We start from the raw sequence: 20540 nt of genomic DNA, 5'->3' as shown, positions 1-20540 counted from the left end.
TTTCTAATAAAGAAAATGCGGAAAAAGGCGGGCGATAAATAACTCCACTTAAACTTTCTAATATTGTAACACTAGAGGTTTGCTAATCATTCAAACTTACTAAACCTTTGTAATTAAAACAAATCCTATATTTACTTACGTCAAGGCACACACTAGAATACCGAATATAAATTATAGCTTGAACCTTATAATAATAATACGTAAACTAGGATTTCCAAACTTAACCGAATTAGGGTTTCCTTCCTAGCCATAAAACCCTATTTTTTCCATACCGACTATCAACTAACCCTAATATCGACTTACGATCGGACTGGGGCCTCACAATCTCCCCCACTTAGGACAATTTCGTCCTCGAAATTAATTCGTTGATCAAAGCGTACCTTCAAAACCTGCCGAAGGGTCAATCGCCTCCTGTTGACCCATTGCATAGACTCTGGCTGGCCCTTTGGATCGATTTTCCCCTGCATTTGACGGCTTAGCTGTAGTCCCTTCAGTCGGTGGCTTAGGTTTCTCCTTTTGTGACTTAGGGCACTGGGCGATCAGATGTTCTGCACTACCACACTTATAGCATCTTCGGATCGAACTGTTCTTCCAACAGTTTTCGTCAGTGTGATTGGCCCCACAGAAACCACAGATTGGCTTAACGCCTGCACTTGGCCCTCCACGCTGGGCACTCCTCTGGGGCTCTTGCCCTACTCGACCTCTTCCATAATTACCCTGGTTTAGAGTTCCTGCGGGTCGGGGACCATCTGTTCCATGACTCTTCTTAGAAGGTAACTCACTTTGCGAGCTCTGTCCAGTCACAAAATGGCTCGAATCGGGTTGTCTTCGTTTCCTCTCATTAAAGGATTTTACCTGTCCCCTAGCTGTCTCAATCCGCTGTGCCTTTTCCAGTGCCTGGCCAAACGTGTCCAACTGAGCAGCTGCCAGTGCCTCCTGGATCTCCACATTTAAACCTTGAACGAAGCGGCGGATTCGTTTTCGCTCCGTTAGCACCAATTCCGGGGCAAAACGGGAGAGCTTTGTGAACTGGGTCTCGTACTCCGCTACACTCAGTGTCCCTTGACGCAAACGGATAAAATCATCTTCCCGTTTCTCTTGTACGATGGGTGGTAAATATTTTTCATTAAACTCTCGCGTAAAGTTAATCCAGATCCAGGGGGTCTGTTCCCGCTCCCACTTGGCTCTGATCACATTCCACCAGGCTCGAGCGGCCCCCTCAAACTGGAAAACAGCAAAAGAAATCTGCCGCTCCTCCGAATACCTAAGTGCGGCAAATATATCTAGCATACGGTCCATCCAGGTTTCTGCTAAATCAGGATTAGGTCCTCCTATGAACTTAGGAGGTGCAAACTTTTGGAACCGTTCTAGGGCACGGTCCTCGCCCTCATGATTATGTCCCGGATTATGTCCAGGGTTTCCAACAGCATTCCCATGGCCCTGACCCTGTTGGTCAATCATACGTTCCATCAAGTCAGCCATTCGCTGGATGGCTGTAGCTACTTGGTCTGGTTCTTGTTCATGTTCCATTTCAGGGCTTCGTCCTCGCCCTCTACCTCTACCTCGAGTACCGGAGGCCATCTAAATGTCAAAAGTCTATGGACCCAAGCATAGCGTGTATTTAGTATTCAAACTAGAAACAAAACAAAAACACAAAATAGATACACGAAAGGTACGCAAAGGATAGGTGCAAAAGATAATACTCGAATATATACATTTATTTACAAAGTCACACCAAAAGATTTACACATTACCCGACCTCCAGTCGGTACAAAACCCAATATACACGAGCACTCCGGCTCCAAAATGTAGTCAATCACCGGGTAACAAAAGAAACCAGGCATACTGGTTATAACAAAATAAACATGGCAGATATAACAAAATAAACATATCAGATAGTCAAAAGGAAATCCCATCAACGGCCCTACGCGCCTCCCCTACGGAACCTACCTAATCCACTAGCACCGCCCCGGCGGGCCTAGGGTGCAAACCTAAAGAATAGGTCCAAGTAGCTAACTTCAATATTAAGTAAGAACCAAATCGATTCACACTGGGACTGGCCATCTCCAAGTGCAATCAACTCAATCCCCACTTTGCCTTATGGAAAAATTACAAAAGTCAATATCAAAATCTTAGCATTCAATATTTACCTTAATAGCCAAGTATCCCACAGTCCGGCATCCTAAACTTCAAGCCTAAGATACACTACAGAGATCTGAAGCCTAAGCTCTGATACCAACTGTGACGACCCCACTTCTCCCAAGGGCGAACCCAAGGGTATCGGCGGGCCGCCTGCCTAGCTCGCGCCAGGACTCAAAACTTAAAGCAATCAAACGAGATAGATTGAAAGAGCACTATATACAATATATACAATCCCAAAAGTTATATTTACATCTTCAAAAGTCTCGAGTCAAACCACTTTAATATACTACAACCACAACCAGCAGAAGATAGACCCTAAGAAGGGTCCTTATACAAACCACCAAAACAAAAACAAACATCCTAACTGTCCAACTATTACAAACAAACTTAACTATACTAGTGTAAGTGCCAAAATCCCCGCGTCGGCCCCTGCTAAGGAAAACAAAATGAATGGGGTAAGCTAAAAGCTTAGTAAGTAAGCAGGGGCGAAAGCATAAATTCACGTAGCAACCATTACACAATAAGAGTAAAGCAAAAGCAGAAAAGAACAACATCATATAATAAGGATACGGGTGGCTCCAAAGCCAATTCATGTGCCATGTATGATCTCCTGCCGACACTCCGTCGACCGCAAATAATAGTCCGTAGAACTTCACTTGTACACCCACCGACACCTTATCACCCTCACTGGCCAGTCACCTCACAAACTTGCCCGGGCGAACGAAATCACAAACTTGAGCTTGAGTCACAAGCTCGGGTCACAAACTTGGTCACCTTCTCGGTGAACCGGATTCACAAAATTGGTTCATAACATGAACCTACAAACTTGGTGACCTCAGACTAAGTTGGACTGACTTCGACCAAGCCCTAACCGGCTCGAATAGTCCAAACAGGTCTTAGATCGGCCCCACGAACTCACAAACTTCACAAAATTCACAAACTTTACTCGAAAGTCGCCCCGAGCCACAAGCTCAAGGGTTTTGGTTCCAAAAGGTTCATATACATATGCCAAGTACAATTATACATTTAAATTAGGGTTTAGGTCGAGTGCGATAAAGTACACCCTCGCCTAAGTACCCTTTCACATATCTCAAATACATAGCAAAGAAAACACACCAAACTGGCCTGAATACTTACCCAAAATACCGAAAGTAGTACGAAAGCAAAATCGCTTCGCGCGTTCGCTAGTAATGGGCCCCACCGGCTCCGCCTAGCTCACCGCTGTCTGAAATAGAAGATTTTATCACAAACGGCCACTAACATGCCCAAAACAAGCAAAACGGCAAAACGACACGCGCGCACATAAATATGACGGACGGAAACGGAAACGGCAGATTTGATACTCATTTCTAGTTTACCCATAAGTTGAGCTACGAATATCGGATTAAGGCGTATGAGATGCCAAATCGAAGCTTAAAGGATGAACAACAACTGTTATGAAGACATCCAGAACTGAAACTGGAGGCTTCAGTCCCAAATGAACCAATCACAATCACTTACGAAATCTGGCCAATGCACAAATGGTCAGTTTTGAGTGCGAACTGTTTTCTATGCTACACATGGTCAAAAGAGCTGAAAATTAGCAGTTAGATAGTTCATTCCAAATGGAACAACTTTCATGAAGGTCGGCAATCCAAATTCGGAACGGAAATTGGTCATCAGGACCAAAACAGATCTGACCAGAAAATGGTCATCTTCACAGCCAGGCATTATTTGCTCGGCTATATCTCAGGTTATATAAATCCGATTCATGAAATTCCAAGGGCGTTGGAAAGCTCTGATATAAGGCTATAAGTTTGGTGTTTTGGTCGCAAGCCCAAACAGCTTGTAACCCAGTCAAATGTGAAGCCAAAGTTCCAGTCGTAAACTTTCCAAAAACGTAACAGAATTTGCTGGTCAAAACAGGTCTGAGTATTTCATTTATAGCTCAGGATATACTAATCCGTTTAACCTGAAAATTTACAGGGATATCCAGGACTTAAGGGGCTACAATGTTGAAGAAGGAAACTTTGTCCAATTTTGAATGTAACAAGGTCAAAAATGCAAGACACTATACCAGAATTGCAAAACAGGATCACAAACCGTATTTGACCTTAATATGCGGTAATGGCACCAAATTCACTACGGTTATTGGATGGGGGTGTAAGACCCACCATTTCGAAGCTATGGAACAGGGCTACAACAATGTAGAAGGTCACTCAGTCCAAATCCTAGCACAACTAGGTCAAATATGCAAAATACGAACCCAGAATTACCAAAACAGGTTTACAAATCACACAAAACTGTAATCGGTATAACTCAGTCTATACAAGTCCAAATGCCAAAATTCCAAAGGCATAAGATAGCTAAGACATCCAGCTACATTTCATCAGAAGACACCAACTTCAAAATCCAAACCAATTCCAGTCAAAACAAACGATTACAAGCCCAGTTTTCACATTCTGAGCAACCCTGGACAGCAACAGTAAAAACGACATAACTCACTCTACACAAATCCAAATGACCTGAAATTTTGTAGGCACTTCAAAATCATCAATACCTACAACTTTCATGTTTTAAGCCAAGGCCAATTCGGCCTCTAACATGGTGCAATAAATTCGGGCAGAATGTAGCTTCATGAACCCTAACTTTCCAAAATTTATTCCAAATCCAAAATTGGTTGCAAATATCAATCATTTCCATCCACTAGAGGCATAACCCCTCATTATCAATCATCATAAACAACCACAACACCATAATCCAATTAAACCAGAAAAATCATCAATAAAATCAAAACTTCACCAAATCACTTCAAACCAAGATAAAACCAGAAATTTCAGCACTTTAATCACTACTAATCATATCTTAAGCATCAATAGGTGTAGGTGGAAGTTTAAGCTTTACTTACCAAGTAAACAAGAGGGGGGGAAGATGTTGGACACCTTAGCTCTTCCAAAAAACTTCACTAAAACACTCACTAGCACCAAATGGAGGAATTTGATGGAGTAGAAACTAGCTTAAGCACTTGAGTTGGATGATTTGAGCTTGTTGGAAGCTAAAATGGTGAAGAGCTCTCTTCCTTTCTTCCTTAAGGTTGGTCGGCCAAAGAAGAGAAAGAAATGGTGATTTTGTGGTAAATTTTAAGATATTTAACCACTTGGTCAAAAGGTCAAAACAAAAGAATAAAAATCATAAAGTCCACCCAATGATCTTGTGACACTTGGCATCTCATTAAATGCAATTCAATCCTTTCTTTTCTCTCTCACATCAATCATTTCACACACTCTACTTATCTCTTAACACCCGATAAATTTTACACAGTATCCGGAATTTAACCTAATTGGCCGAATTTTTCCGAACTTTTCGCACTAGTGGGTCCCACGTCCAATATACGTTCTTATTTTCTCAAAAGCTAACCGATACTTGAAAAATCATCTATAACCCATATTTACTCATGAAAATTATCCTGAAGATTTTTCTAATAAAGAAAATGCGGAAAAAGGCGGGCGATAAATAACTCCACTTAAACTTTCTAATATTGTAACACTAGAGGTTTGCTAATCATTCAAACTTACTAAACCTTTGTAATTAAAACAAATCCTATATTTACTTACGTCAAGGCACACACTAGAATACCGAATATAAATTATAGCTTGAACCTTATAATAATAATACGTAAACTAGGATTTCCAAACTTAACCGAATTAGGGTTTCCTTCCTAGCCATAAAACCCTATTTTTTCCATACCGACTATCAACTAACCCTAATATCGACTTACGATCGGACTGGGGCCTCACAGGTAACGTGGTCTGGCTGGGAGGAATAACAAATGGTTCAGATTGTGGTTGTGTGGCGGGCACAGGCTCAGGTTGCACTCCGCTACTAACGAGTTCGTCGATTAACCTCTTTTGAGCGGCCATTTCGGATGCCATTTCCCCAAATTTTGCGAGAAAAAGAAAAAGAAAAAGACATGAGTTAGTAGCTATTCGAACAATTCGGATGCATGTCCTAGTTGGGGAACCCTTTTTGTGCCAAGGGTAGGCCTAGCATGATGCAACACTTTCGGAATGAGACCCATTAATCAAACCTGTTATTTGACAAACACTTTGTGAAAAGAGATTCATTTCATTGCAGAAACCAAATACATCTGTTTACATCATATCGCGAAGGCGATTTCGTACAAGATCACCAAAGTTCCTAAGTCTATTCAACACAGAGTCTTTACTTTCTCTAGCATATGGCATCTGGACACAGTCGGCTTGATCATATAATTCCCCACATTTCCGCTTCATCTCTTGGCGCCTTTCTCGCTCCTTCTCATATAACCTCTTGTTTTCTTCTGCCTTTCCTTTGTGCACTTCGATGGATTTCTTTAACTGTACCACCTCCATGTCCTTGGCTTTAATGATGGCTCTCAGCTTCTCAATTTCCTCATACGGTTCATGTTGCAACCCTTGCGTGGTGGAATCTTTCAACCAATCCTCGTATGGTGCGGTCATTACCCCCTTCTGTTTGAGCTCCGGAAGATAACGAATGCTTCTATTGTCGGATATTGTTCTCCAAGATTCAGTGATTTGGCTCTTCATAGGGATCTCTTTTGGGCATACCCCCTGATCAAAGAAAATGGTGACTTCACTAAACTCGGAAATCGGTGGCGGCCCCTGAATGCGACCTAGTTGTCTGAGAAATCTTTTCGGGGTATATGAGATGATTCCTTGAGTACCCAGCAAAAGAACACGTTCAGATTCCTTAGTGCGAAGTATCGGCTCAAAGCAGTCTGTCCAATCTAATACCCACCTAATGTTGAAATCTTGCAATGTTTCCAAGTAATCCACGCATTCGGATGCGTTCTTAGGTAGATCTCCCTCGTTGACTCTTTTGGGATGTGTGATTACCCAATTATATCCAACCATCGGCAAACTATCAGCAACTGATGCTTGTCTCTTAAAATGTTCCGTAGCCCATATGTATAAAACCAAGTTCGCCCCATGGAAAAACTTTTCTCCCTTTCGACAACCAGTACAAGCTAAGAAAATATCTGCGAGAATGGTCGGGACTATAGAACATTGCTTACCCTGAATTCCTAAGAAAAGGTCATTCACAATTTTTGCTGATTTGAAGGCTATCTTTTGATCTTTTCGCGGAAAGAAATAGGTCCCAGCCATAACTACCCCATATACTAGTAGCCTTTTGCGCTCCCATACGGCTTTGGAAGTGAACACAAAATCCGTCACATGCCTCTCGAATCCATCGCGTGGCGCAAATCGTTCAAACAGAATATTCACGGCGACGCCCTGATCTGACCCTCGTAGCACGGACTCTTTCAATCCTATAATTTGACAAAATTCGGCCTTGTCGGAAGCAAATGGAAATACCAAGGCAGTTCCTCGTGTGGGTAAACCAAAGAGGCCAGCTACTTCTTCGAGTGTTATAGTCATTTGCCTATTGCCTATTCTGAAAGCAGTACACTCGAGGTCCCAAAGATGAACTAAAGCCTCTACCAAATAATTGTTGGATTTGATCTGCTTAAAGTCTCCAATTGGTCCTAAAAATTGGGCTACTTGATTCAGTTCACTAGGTAACATGAAGGTAGGCCATTGTTGAACCTCAGTTGATGGTATTAACAACTGGTAGATGCGGCGAGGGCAAGCCATCTGATAATGAAGAAGGTAGTTTGTCAATTACCTTACCTACGAGTCTCATTCCTCCAGTTATGCGATAATTTAAACGTGCAGTCCCTTGAAGGGTTAAATACCCATGGGACACAAAAGGGTTGGTTTTATTCCTAAAACGGGATTCCCTACGTGGCGTTCCCTTTCTAGGGTTTATGCATGATGCTATTTTATTATTAAAACAATAAAATATGCAATTTGAAATGAAACGTGACCTAAGGAACCCTTTATTTGCCAGGGTAGGCCTAAAATGATTTGCAATCATTAATCTACGAATGCAATATACCAAAATCTTTAAACGTGCAATAACCTATCTACAAGGGTAGGTTCTAAAAGAAAGTCATGCCAGACCTCTTATTTCCTAATGTTTGTGAATGCAAAAGACAAGAGACAAGGAAACGCGAGTTCAACACATAATCACATAACACATTTGGACAAATAGATAAGGCAATAAAGATAAATAAGGAAAGAGGGTTGGGACCCCTCCCCTCGTGAATAGTGTCCCTAGTTCAGGATAAGGCTGACTCTACCCTAGGCAATTCTAATATGGATGCATGAGGCTTGGCTTACTAATGCATCTAGACTCGATAGGTCATAGGCCCCCGAGCCTTCAGACTTAGAAACCAAGGGTCATCAATCCCAAGGTTCTTCGTCGGTGGCTCGAGCGATTCCCCAAACACCGCTACGCACACATCGTGTCACGGCTACGTGTTTGAGTGAATCTATCAAAACCTCAATCTTCGACCAAAAGCTAAAGGCTATCAACCAATAGCTTTAAGCGGAAGATTGAGTGACCCATTGGAACATGCTACACACACATCGTGTCGTGATCACATGTCCAAGTGAGTCACCTAATCCTAATAGGGTGGAGTGGCGTGACAAGCTACTAAAGAAAAATAAAAGGGATAAGAGAAGTAAAGCGTATGCTCGTATGCTAGTGCTCGTTTGGAGGGGAAGGGTCAAGAACCAACGCGAGGCTCTAGGGTGACCCATACCTCCCAAAATGCAATGCAAGCGCGAGATAACAAATAAACATTCATTCAAACATACATTCGCGAGTCGAGGGATTGGTTTGATTACGTATATAAGACAAAAGGTCCTAAAAAATGAAAAATGCAATCCTAATATCCACATGCCATGCATAGAAAGGGTAGAAAAAGGAAACGAATGGTTAAGTCAAAATGCTTGGACCCACTTAGGAAGTCCCCAGTGGAGTCGCCAACTGTCGCGCCCCATTTTTTGATAAATAAGAATAAATGGTTTGAGAAAGATGTTTTTGATTCAATTGTGATTGGAGAATGATTTTTGTGAGTTGAAAAGACATGGGTCTCAATGGGACTTGGGAAAAAGCGACGATTTGACCCAAAAAATAGTTTTTTAAAAGGGTTTTTGAATGAGAAATTGGAGTCGCCACTTGGTAATGATTCAGGTGTACCAAGTCACCTAAAAAATAAATTTTTAAAGACAAAGTAGTAAAACCCTTTTAAAAACGACTCCTAGTCCACGTAAGCCAAAGAAAAAGGTTCGGGAGTCACGTTTGACAAAGGGGAAGGCAAGGATAGAATCCAAGGCACCCCTTTGACCTAGCCAAGGCTAGTTGCGCGACTTAACCTTACCTTTCCTAATTTTCTACCCAATGTATGTATTGCACGTTGGATATGACTATATGAATGCAAAACGGAAAGGAAAATGCAATCCTAAATTCTACGATGTCTCTTGTGAGGCTTTTGGTCCCAAACCACATGAATTGTGGCGGCCAACAAAGGAAAACCTCATAGAGGTCGATTAATGCAAATGAGAGTTCAAATTTAAGTGTGCAAGTGTGAAAGTGTATGAAAGATGCAAGAAATGTAAGTGCAAGTGTGCGAATGTATAAAAAGGTGCATGTGTGAAATTGTATAAAATTCAAATGTTTTTTGTGTGCAAGTGTGTAAAAATAGAATAATAGATATATAAGGTAAGGTGGAATTCCATTTGTGAGGTGAAATTGAGCACGTGATGAGAAAAATGTAGTGAGAAAGTATGGTTTAAGAAATGTGAAAAAATGTGGTTAAAATAGTATGTAGGTGATAAAAATGAAAGTATGACCCTAGAGGAATGCAACAAGTCGGGTACGGGGGTTGACTCCTAACTCTTCGACTTCGATTTTCCCTTTGATTAGAAGGCGAAACTAGCGTGCTAAGGCTATCGAGTAGCCACACTCGCTCGTTTCCCTTATCGGAAGGGATTTTCACGCAAATGAACCCTAACTAGCATGAGATGCAAGTCCTAAAATGAAGGGGAAGGGGTTTGAGGAACATACCAAATGACAAACTAAGGAAAAATGCGTGATATGTGGTGATCATGCACTTAATGAAAAAAGGAAAAAAGAACCTATTGGGTCTAGCATTGGACTAGCCCATTCTATGAATTCCGACTAGCGTTGGACTAGTGGAAACGATAAAAGAAGCCACAACTAGCGTTGGACTAGTGTGGTGACGTACATTCATCCATTCCATTCATCTGTACTACAAAAAGCGAGTAGACATGCGAATCACTTATAAACACGTAGCACATAACACTTAGCATGCTTGGCTAGATGCAAAATCCTAATAAAGCATTTAACATATAACACATAGGCATGCAACCATTACATTTGCTAACTAAAACAAAAGGGAAAGGGAAAATGGACCAAATTACTTGTTATGCCCTATCTATTACAAGCCAAGAGGTGTACACATACCCCATAATGAATAACTTTAATAAAAGTAAAAGTAAATGAAATATATGCAAGGAATTAAGAAAAGCAAAGTAGACATGCATATTCACGTAACACGTAGGAGCACGTAGGAGAGACAAACAAAGATAAGAGAAATTATACCTTCTCCTAATGGTAAGCAAATGAAGGAAAATGGCTTCAAAACAATAAAGGGGTCAAGGCATCAATTTAAAAGTAAAGTATAAGCAAAAAACACCAAAACCCACCTAATTGCAACTTGAATGAGCTCAAAAAGTGCTTAAAGACCAAGAAAACGGAATAACCCGTTCAATTTCCAAATATAGCATCTACTAAAGACCCAAAACAAGCATTACTCAAACATTCAAGTCCAAATAAATCGTTTAAGCACTTCAAAGATTCCAAAAATAAAGAAAAAGCCAAATAATGATTGAAGTTGCAATAATTTTAGGACTTAATTACAAGATACTAAAACATGCTTGGGCTTTTGTGGCACAAAGAGAAACTTAGAAGGATCAAATTGATTAAATGTTCCAACTACTTGGGCCTTAGTAGAACAAAAAGGGACTTGGGGGGGCAAAAGCCAATTTTGAAAGTTTTCCATGCAGAATTCATGCAAAGTTACGTAGCTTATATTCTGCAATTTTCCAGCAGCCATTCCTTCAGCAATCTTTCATTTGTACAAAGCATTTTAACCCCAAATGGATTTGTGCAAAACAAACCAATGGATTCAACAACTCAACTTGCATGTAACAACTTAGAAGAAGGTTATGCAAAATCTGGAAAAAAGCTTTCATGCAAGGCTCATGAAGAAACTGAGATTTCTGCAATTTTCCAGCCAATGTTGCTTCGGCAACCTTTAAGCTTTCAAATGCAATGCAGATTTCATGCAAGATTTAGGACCCAAAGCGCACAGCTTTGCTTGAAAATTTTTTAGCCAAAATCATGATTTGAAACCAAACAACAAGACATATAATTTTAAACCTCCAAACCAGCAAGAGACGTAAAACGAGCTGATGCAAAAATCTGGAATAAAGCTCATACGAAAAAGATGGTTTGTTCTTTTCCAGCAAGCACTTGAACGTGATTCAAACATTTCAGCCCCTAAACATACACACCCAATACTCTTGTCCAATTCCTTTTCAACCCGTACCCCAACACCTCAAAACATGCAAACCCAGCTAGCAAAAAAAAATGGATGGCTGAGGCTTTAATCAGAAAATGCAGGTAAAAGAAAACAGCCAAGCATGAGATGCAGCAAAAGAGAAAGGTGAAGCTTGCGGCAATATTCATCCAGAATTTTTGCAACTTCAAGCTTTCAAATGCAGGTTTCAAGTAAACTTCAAACAAAACCAGCAAAGACTATCACTTGACCACATTTAACATCTAGATACTTTGATTAACACAACAAAACTGAATATGCAACAAAAAGAGCAGCAAAACCACCCCCCAAAAGCTCATGCAACTCAGCCAAAGCTGCCACGAATATCCACAGATACTGTTGCCTTTTGTTGCCAAGCTCGCTTCAAGCGTGGCTTGTTGCAGCAGGTTTGTATGCGCAGAAACTCAGTCCAAGGCAAAAACTAAGACAAGCAGGAGGATCATCAAGCATGCGATTTTTCCATGATCCCGGGAGTTTAGCACATGCAGATTTCCTTTTTTATTCAATCATTTAACACTTTACCCATTCAAAACTAGAATAAAAACCTCAAAGTATAGGTTTTTCTTTTGCATTTTTCGAGACAAAACCGTGACAAAGATTTTAGCAAATCAGGCATGCTTAGGAGCAGAGAATGGGCATGGACGTTCACATGCTTCACCAGCCAAATGACTGTCTGCAGACTTGATTCAGGCAAAACACAATAGGAGGAACAAGACCAAAAAGCAAGTTCTAATATGCTTCAAATCCTAAATGCAAGAGCTCGAGACAGAAAGGAAAAGGACATCCAGCAAAATTTTTAGGTACCAAATAAAAATGACTTGAATGTCTACTAATCTTGGACCCAACATCGCAGTCGAACATCACATAAAACATACGTTAACCAAGACATAACTTCAGCCATAAAAATCCAATCTTTGAGGCTTATCAAAAATCACAGAAGGAGAAACCGTAGATGCCATTCATTTCATTTTTGTACGCAAGAGAGGAGACACGAAAGCCAACAGCTTTTAGTTCATAAAAGCACACAAATTCTAAACAGAGCCACTGGAATCACAGCTCATTTACCCGATCATGCCCAGCATACAACTATGAAGATCTGTGGTTTCTAACTCACAAACTAAGGACAAGATTCAATGACTTAAAGGGAAGAAGGCGCAACTTACAGTGATGATGCTTTCCCTCGATGAAGGCAATGACGGACGTAAGGATGAACAGATCCAGTGACTTTTTTCTTTTTCTTTTTTTTTTTTTTCCGCCTGAAGCTCTTCCTCTCCTCTGATTTGTTCAGCCGTCAAGTCCTCCGCTTGTCTCTTTTCTGGTTTCCTCTCCAGCCCATTCACCAAACCCCAGCCGTTAAAAGCCTTCAGATTTTTCTCACTCAGCCGTTATCTTCCAAAAAAAAACTCTCTCTCTCGCTCCCCTTCTCAATTCTTTCTCAGCCCTCCTTATACTTTCCTTTAGCCGACTGTAATCCTTTTCTCAGTCTCTCTTGCTTTCTCTTTGTTTTCCAGATTCCACCTAAGCCCACCCTTTCTCTCGACCGCTGTTTTCTGTTCTTTTCTCTCCCCAGATTTTCAGCCGTTCCCTTCTCTCTCTCCCTTACGGCTGAGCCTTCTTATCCATTTTATAACCACTTCCCAATCTCCTAAACCCTCACCTCAATGGTGAGGATGAAGGCTTACCTCTCGCCTTCATATCCAGCCATCCAATGGCTGTTGAGGCTGTCCTTTGCACGCTGCAAAAAATTGCAGCTTGCATGCCGCGACGTTTTTTTTTTTTTTTTTAAAATTTTTTTTAATTAATTAATTAAACAACAAAAATGATAATAATAAAACAATGAATGATGAAAACAACTTAATTAACATTAGATAAAAATAAACTAAAAACAACAAAAAATGCAATTTTCCATTTTTTCATTTTTCTCATTTTCACTTTTTTTTTTTAAAAAATAACTTAAAAATGCCAAAAAGCTGAATTTAAAAGAAATAAACATATTTTTGTGAACAAATTTTCCTTTTTTTCCTTTTTTCATTTTTCAAACCCAACTAAAGCCTATTTATTTTTATTATTTTTTTTTTGAATTTTTCTTCTTTTTCTTCTTTTCCTTTAATTTTCTCTTTTCTCCCTTTTTTATAATTTTCATTTTCATTTTTCCTTCGAGAAAGCATTGAATAAAAACAAAATGACTAAAACATATTTTTGATGCTTTCCTTTTCTTTTTTTCTAAAAACTCTATGCTAATCTTAAACTTAAAAGCTAAAACTAAAAACTAAAACTAAAAGTAAATAAGAATAAATAGCAAATGAAATAGGTCAACTAAAAGGGCGAAAATGAATAAAACCAAAATATCATAACAACTAATAGTGCAAAACACACAATAACAAACTAAAATGCAAGCAATCTAAAATGAAAATCATGAAATAGATGCTACATAAAATTATTCAAAATTTGGTGTCTACAGGCGGAGATTGCCCAATTTGTACAAAAGTGTCTCACGTGCCAACAGGTGAAATCTAAGCATAAAAAACCGTCAGGTCTGTTACAGCCTTTAGAGATCCCTAAATGGAAATGGGAGCACATAACGATGGATTTTGTATCAGGGTTGCCACGAACACAAAAGGGGCATGATGCGATTTGGGTAATAGTGGACCGATTAACTAAGACTGCACATTTCCTGCTAGTGACTATGAAATATTCTTTGGAGAAACTATCCAAACTTTATATGGATGAAATGGTGAGACTACATGGGGTACCAGTGAGTATTGTATCGGATAGAGACCCAAGGTTTGTATCCCGATTCTGGCAGAAATTGCAAGAGGCTCTAGGAACTAAGTTAAACTATAGTACAACATATCTGTAAGGCCCAAAGACAACCTAAGAGGGGGTGAATTAGGTTGATTAAAATCTTAATCAAATTTATGCACTTTTTCTTTAATAAAAATTTACCTTCTTTTCTAGTAATGATTAACCAAGTAGATTAGAAGAGGAGAGCAATGTTGATTAGAAAAACAAGTATAGATAAGCAATGAGAATTTTATTAAACAAAAAGAATAAGATAGAATATCAAACCGATTGTCTACCAAGCTTTCCTCAAACTTGAAGACCAATCACTAGGTTGAGCAACTTCTCTTTGATGAAAGATGATCAACTAGATGTACAATGGAGGGAGCACTTCCTCCTTGCCCTAAGCCTCACTTGGACAAGTTAAGAAGTTTTACAATCACTCAGATAACCCTCAAGAAAGCTACACTAATGAAACTTTCAACCACAAGAGAAATGCTCACAAGAAATTCACACCACTTGGAGAACAAATCTAGCTTTGGAGACTATTTTCTAACTAAAATATCTCTTGAGATCTTGTAAACAGAGTGTGCAAAAGTCACTCACTGGTTCAGAATCGTTTGTATTTAAAGGGGACCAAAAATGGGCTTCAATAATGCTTCCAACGGATAGTAGGCAGATGAAGAGTCAGCTAGCCCTTGGGCCCGTCGGACGTCCGACAAATGAATCACCGTCCGATCCCATCGTTCGAAAATCAGCCAAGTTGTCGTTCGGACGTCCGATGGGATATTATCGTCCGACAACATCTGCGTCCGAACGTCGTCAGAGAGTCATCAAAACTTTGCAGAATTTCTCGGACGTCCGATGCTTCCTTACGAGTGTCCGACAGAGTTTCTTTCTTGATGTTCTTCATTCTTTCGGACGTCCGACAGCTTCCTTTAGGACGTCCGACATGAGTGCCCTGTTTTTGCTTCTTCTTTTGGTTGATTTTCTTTCCTTGATACCTTTGTACCTGATTCTCTTAAAAGCAAAACACTTATATTTTAAGAGAATTAGATAAACATTTCAAAGTACTTTGTGATCATCAAAATCAAGAATAACATTCTCCCCCTTTTTGATGATGACAAAACAATGGTTTGAAATGAAATTTGATGATTACAAATAAGCTCCCCCTTTCTTAGTCAATCGTAGAACAAAAGCTTAAAAACTCCCCCTCACTTGGTTACTTATTATCCATATTATCCGTTTTCATATCTACACCATCTCTCCCCCTTTTTGTCATCACAAAATTCAAAATGTAAAGATACATTTGGAGAACTAGTAACAAAGATTCGACCATATATCCAACCATTCATAGCAAAATGATCTTACGAGCATTACATCCATATTTCCAACCATTCAACCAAGCAAAATGTAAAGATTCAACCATTCACAAACATTACAAACGTATGTCCAGTTTTGGACATTACAAAACATCAAATGACACCAAGAACCAGAATTCAATAGATAAAAATAGTTCAAGGTAACTATCTAACATTCAGCAAATAAAAATAGTCAAACATAATGCAAATGATCCTAATAGGACTAGTGATCCTAAATGATAAGTTAAGAGGATCCAGGCGTCCTTCGAGTAAGCTGATACTGAGAGAGATCCTCCTCCTCAGTGTCCTCATCATCTTCAGCAACTTCACCAACTGATTTCTTGCCTTTATCAGATGTGGAAGGATCATGTGGTGCCATGGGAGTAGAGGTGAGATCGATAGGAGCAGGACTCATAGAGCGAACAGGGGCTAATGAACTTAGATCATTGGAGCGTGGCTCCTTACCAGGAGGGACTTCTTCAACCACAGGTGGGGGAAAAAGAAGATTCTTTTTATCTAGGAAGTCAGCTTGTTGTTGGGATGACATGGTGAACATGAGACCATGTTCAAGAAGCAGAACATGTTGCTTAAGGTCTCGAAGGAGCTCAACCACCTCAGAATTTGAAGAAGAAGATGCCTTAGTGGCAGTCTTCCTAGGATGAATAGAGGTCAGTGCAACAGAGGATGGAGTGTGAAGTGGATCATGTGCAGTCTTAGATCTAGGTTCATTAGAAGTGGCCCCCTTATACGCCCACAAATTATCCACAAAGACAAGATTTTTTCCCTCAAAATAAGCCTTAGTAAAGGCATAAGAAGATGCTTCTTTGGGACAAACACCTAGAATTGGTACTTTGTAAAACTCAAAAATCTTTTGAAGAAATTTTCCATAAGATAATTTTCTGCGAGAATCAGTGGCATAGCGAAGTAAAAACTTGCACATGACAAAACCAAAATCAATACGAATCTTTTCTCGAAAACAGTAAAAGAGATACAACTCCATTTTGTTTGCATCTGTTCTATGGCCATCAGTAGGCACAAGCAGGTTTGAAATGATTGAAAAGGCAATTAGATTCACAGGGGCAAGATCATACAGTTTAGCATCAGCAGGGGCAGAAAAACTTCTTTTAAAATAAGTCAACATCTTAGCCCCATCAAAATGATTATCAGCAGTAGGATGCTCTTCATAGGAAAAGAAATTTGCAATTTTACTTTTGCATCCACGTTCAATAGTAGTATTTAAGATGGCATTCACAGTTTCAGAATCAAATACTAAGTCTACCCCATTAACCCTGGACATAATCTCAGTTTGATCAGTGTGAGGCCCCAGTTCGTTCTACGTTGATATATTCATTAATTGGGCGGTAACGTTTGGTTTTGGGAGTATTTCGAAAACCCTAAGTAGGGATTAAGATTTAAACCCTCAGTTCCGGTTAAGATTGAAAACCCGTTTTCCTACATTTTCTTTATTAGAAATTTCCCCAGATAATTTTTATTGAGTAACTAGAGTTTTTAGATGATTTTTCTAGTATTAGTTAGATTTTGAGAAATTAAGAACGTATATCAGACGTGGGACCCACTAGTGCGAAAAGTTCGGAAAAATTCGGCCAATTAGGTTAAATTCCGGATACTGTGTAAAATTTATCGGGTGTTAAGAGATAAGTGGAGTGTGTGAAATGATTGATGTGAGAGAGAAAAGAAAGGATAGGAATGTATTAATGGCGGTGACAAGTGTCACCATTTCATTGGAGAAGACTTATGAATTACTATTTCATTTTTTGACTTTTGACCAAATTGGTTAAATATCTAAAAAAATTAGCCAAAAATCACCATTTTCTTGCACCTTGTGGCCGGCTCTCTCCTCTCTCTCTTTCTCTCTCTCTTGCTCCAAGTACAAAGAAGAAACACTTCAATCTTGTTCCAAATCATCAAACCAACCATCCAACCTTGATTTTGCTCCATAAAACATCTTCAAGTGGTGGTTGTGAGTTGTTTGGAAGAGCTAAGGTGGTCTACAACTCCTCTTCTCTTGTATACTAGGTAAGTGATGATTTAACATACTCTTGCACTTAATGAAGCTTAAGTTATGCTTATTAGTGATTAAAGTGCTGAAATTTCTGGTTTTTATCTTGGTTTGGAGTGATTTGGTGAAGTTTTCCATTTTATGATGAATTTTCTGGTTTAATATGAATGGGATGTTGTGGCCTTGTATGATGAATGGTAATGGTTTAAAATGACTCTAGTGGGTGTGAATTGTTGCTAAATGCAACCAATTTTGGATTTGGAGTGAATTGAGAAAAGTTAGGGTTCATAATCCCCTAATTCTGTCCGGTTTTGGATCATAGGGTTAGAGGCCGAATTGGACTTTGCTCAAAACATGAAAGTTGTAGGTATTGATGTGTTTGAGGTGCCTGTAAAATTTCAGGTCATTTGGATTAGTGTAGTGTGAGTTATGTCGAAATTACTGTAGCTGTTCTGCTTTGGCCAGAATGCAAAAACTGCGTTTGTATTTGGCTATTTTGACTGGAATTGGTTGGGATTTTAAAGTTGGTGTCTTCTGATGAAATGTAGCTGGATGTCTTAGGTAACATATGCCTTTGGAATTTCGGCATTTGGACTTGTATAGACTGAGTTATACCGATTACAGTTTTATTGGTTTTGCAAACCTGTTTTGGTAATTCGGGTTTCGTATTTTGCATATTTGAACTAGTTGTGCTAGGATTTGGACTGAGTGGCCCTCTACATTGTTGTAGCCCTGTTTCTTAGCTTCGAAACGGTGGGTCTTACACCCCCATCCGATAACCGTAGTGAATTTGGTGCCATTACCGCATATTGAGGTCAAATACGGTTTGTGATTCTAGTACGTTTTTGGAAAGTTTATGGCTGGAACTTTGGCTTCACATTTGACTGAGTTACAAGCTGTTTGGGCTTCCGACCAAAACACCAAACTTATAGCCCTATATCAGAGCTTTCTAACGCCCTTGGAATTTCATGAATCGGATTTATAAAACCTGAGATATAGCCGAGCAAACAAGGCCTGCCCGTGAAAATGACCAGAAATCTGTTTTGGTCCTGATGACCAATTTCCGTTCCGAATTTGGATTGCCAACCTTCATGAAAGTTGTTCCATTTGGAATGAACTATCTAACTGCCAATTTTCAGCTCTTTTGACCATGTGTAGCATAGAAAACAGTTAGCACTCAAAACTGACCATTTGTGCATTGGCCAGATTTCGTAAGTGATTGTGTTTGGTTCATTTGGGACTAAAGCCTCTAGTTTCAGTTCTGGATGTCTTCATAACAGTTGTTGTTCATCCTTTAAGCTTCGATATGGCGTCTCATACGCCTTAATCCGATATTCGTAGCTCAACTTATGAGTAAAATAGAAACGAGTGTCAAATCTGCCGTTTCCGTTTCCGTCTGTCATATTTACGTGCGCGCGTGTTGTTTTGCCATTTTGCTTGTTTTGGGCATGTTAGTGGCCGTTTGTGATAAAATCTTCTATTTCAGACAGCGGTGAGTTAGGCGGAGCCGGTGGGGCCCACTACTAGCGAACGCGCAAAGCGATTTTGCTTCCGTACTACTTTTGGTATTTTGAGTAAGTATTCAGGCCGGTTTGGTGTGTTTTCTTTGCTATGTGTTTGAGATATGTGAAAAGGGCACTTAGGCGAGGGTGTACTTTATCGCACTCGACCTAAACCCTAATTTGAATGTATAATTGTACTTGGCATGTGTATATGAATCTTTTGGAACCAAAACCCTTGAGCTTGTGGCTCGGGGCGACTTTCGAATAAAGTTTGTGAAGTTTGCAAAGTTTGTGATTTTGAATAATTTTGTGAAGTTTGTGAGTTTGGGGCGAACTCTTGACCTGGTTGGACTATTCGAGCCGGTTAGGGCTTGGTCGAAAGCAGTCCAACTTAGTCTGAGGTCACCAAGTTTGTAGGTTCATGTTATGAACCAATTTTGTGAATCCGGTTCACCGAGAAGGTGACCAAGTTTGTGACCCGAGCTTGTGACTCAAGCTCAAGTTTGTGATTTCGTTCGCCCGGGCAAGTTTGTGAGGTGACTGGCCAGTGAGGGTGATAAGGTGTCGGTGGGTGTACAAGTGAAGTTCTACGGACTATTATTTGCAGTCGACGGAGTGTCGGCAGGAGATCACGCATGGCACATGAGTTGGCTTTGGAGCCACCTGTATCCTTATTATGTGATGTTACTTTTCTGCTTTTGCTTTACTCTTATTGTGTAACTGTTACGTGAAATTTATGCTTTCGCCCCTGTTTACTTACTAAGCATATAGCTTACCCCATTCCTTTTGTTTTCCTTAGCAGGGGCCGACGCGGGGACTTTTGGCTCGTATACTAGTATAGTTAGATTGGCTTGTAATAGTTGAACAGTTAGGATGTTTGTTTTTGTTTTGGTGGTTTGACTCGATACTTTTGGAGAATGTAATTATAACTCTTTTGGGGTTGTATATAGTACTCTTTTGAATTTTCTGGCTTTGATTGTTTTAAGTTTTGAGTCCTGGCGCGAGTTAGGCAGGCGGCCCGCCGATACCCTTGGGTTCGCCCTTGGGAGAAGTGGGGTCGTCACAATCAGTGCCTTTCCTAAGATTGGCAAAGAATTGAAACAGCATTTCAGGATAATAGACATTAGGCATAGAAATGAGATGTGACCATTTCTGGAAAGCAAACAGACTCAGAATGGATTCTAAACCCATTTGGTGAAATTCAA

General features: G+C 39.9%; 1 protein-coding gene across 1 annotated transcript; it reads right to left on the bottom strand.

The window, feature by feature from the left end:
* Positions 1-6181: 6181 nt before the first annotated feature.
* On the bottom strand, positions 6182-13250 carry LOC140005338 (uncharacterized). The gene is made up of 2 exons (XM_072046193.1): positions 12835-13250; positions 6182-7775 (listed from the first exon to the last, which is right to left on the bottom strand). Exon 2 carries the CDS (start codon positions 7773-7775, stop codon positions 6273-6275), a length of 1503 nt encoding a protein of 500 aa, XP_071902294.1. The 5' UTR covers positions 12835-13250; the 3' UTR covers positions 6182-6272.
* Between the last annotated feature and the right edge of the window lie 7290 nt (positions 13251-20540).

The sequence above is a fragment of the Coffea arabica genome, chromosome 4c (genome assembly GCF_036785885.1).
Source record: "Coffea arabica cultivar ET-39 chromosome 4c, Coffea Arabica ET-39 HiFi, whole genome shotgun sequence".
NCBI lineage: Eukaryota > Viridiplantae > Streptophyta > Magnoliopsida > Gentianales > Rubiaceae > Coffea > Coffea arabica.
The sequence above is the reverse complement of the archived record's forward strand: the minus strand, read 5'-3'. Positions and strand labels throughout refer to the sequence as shown.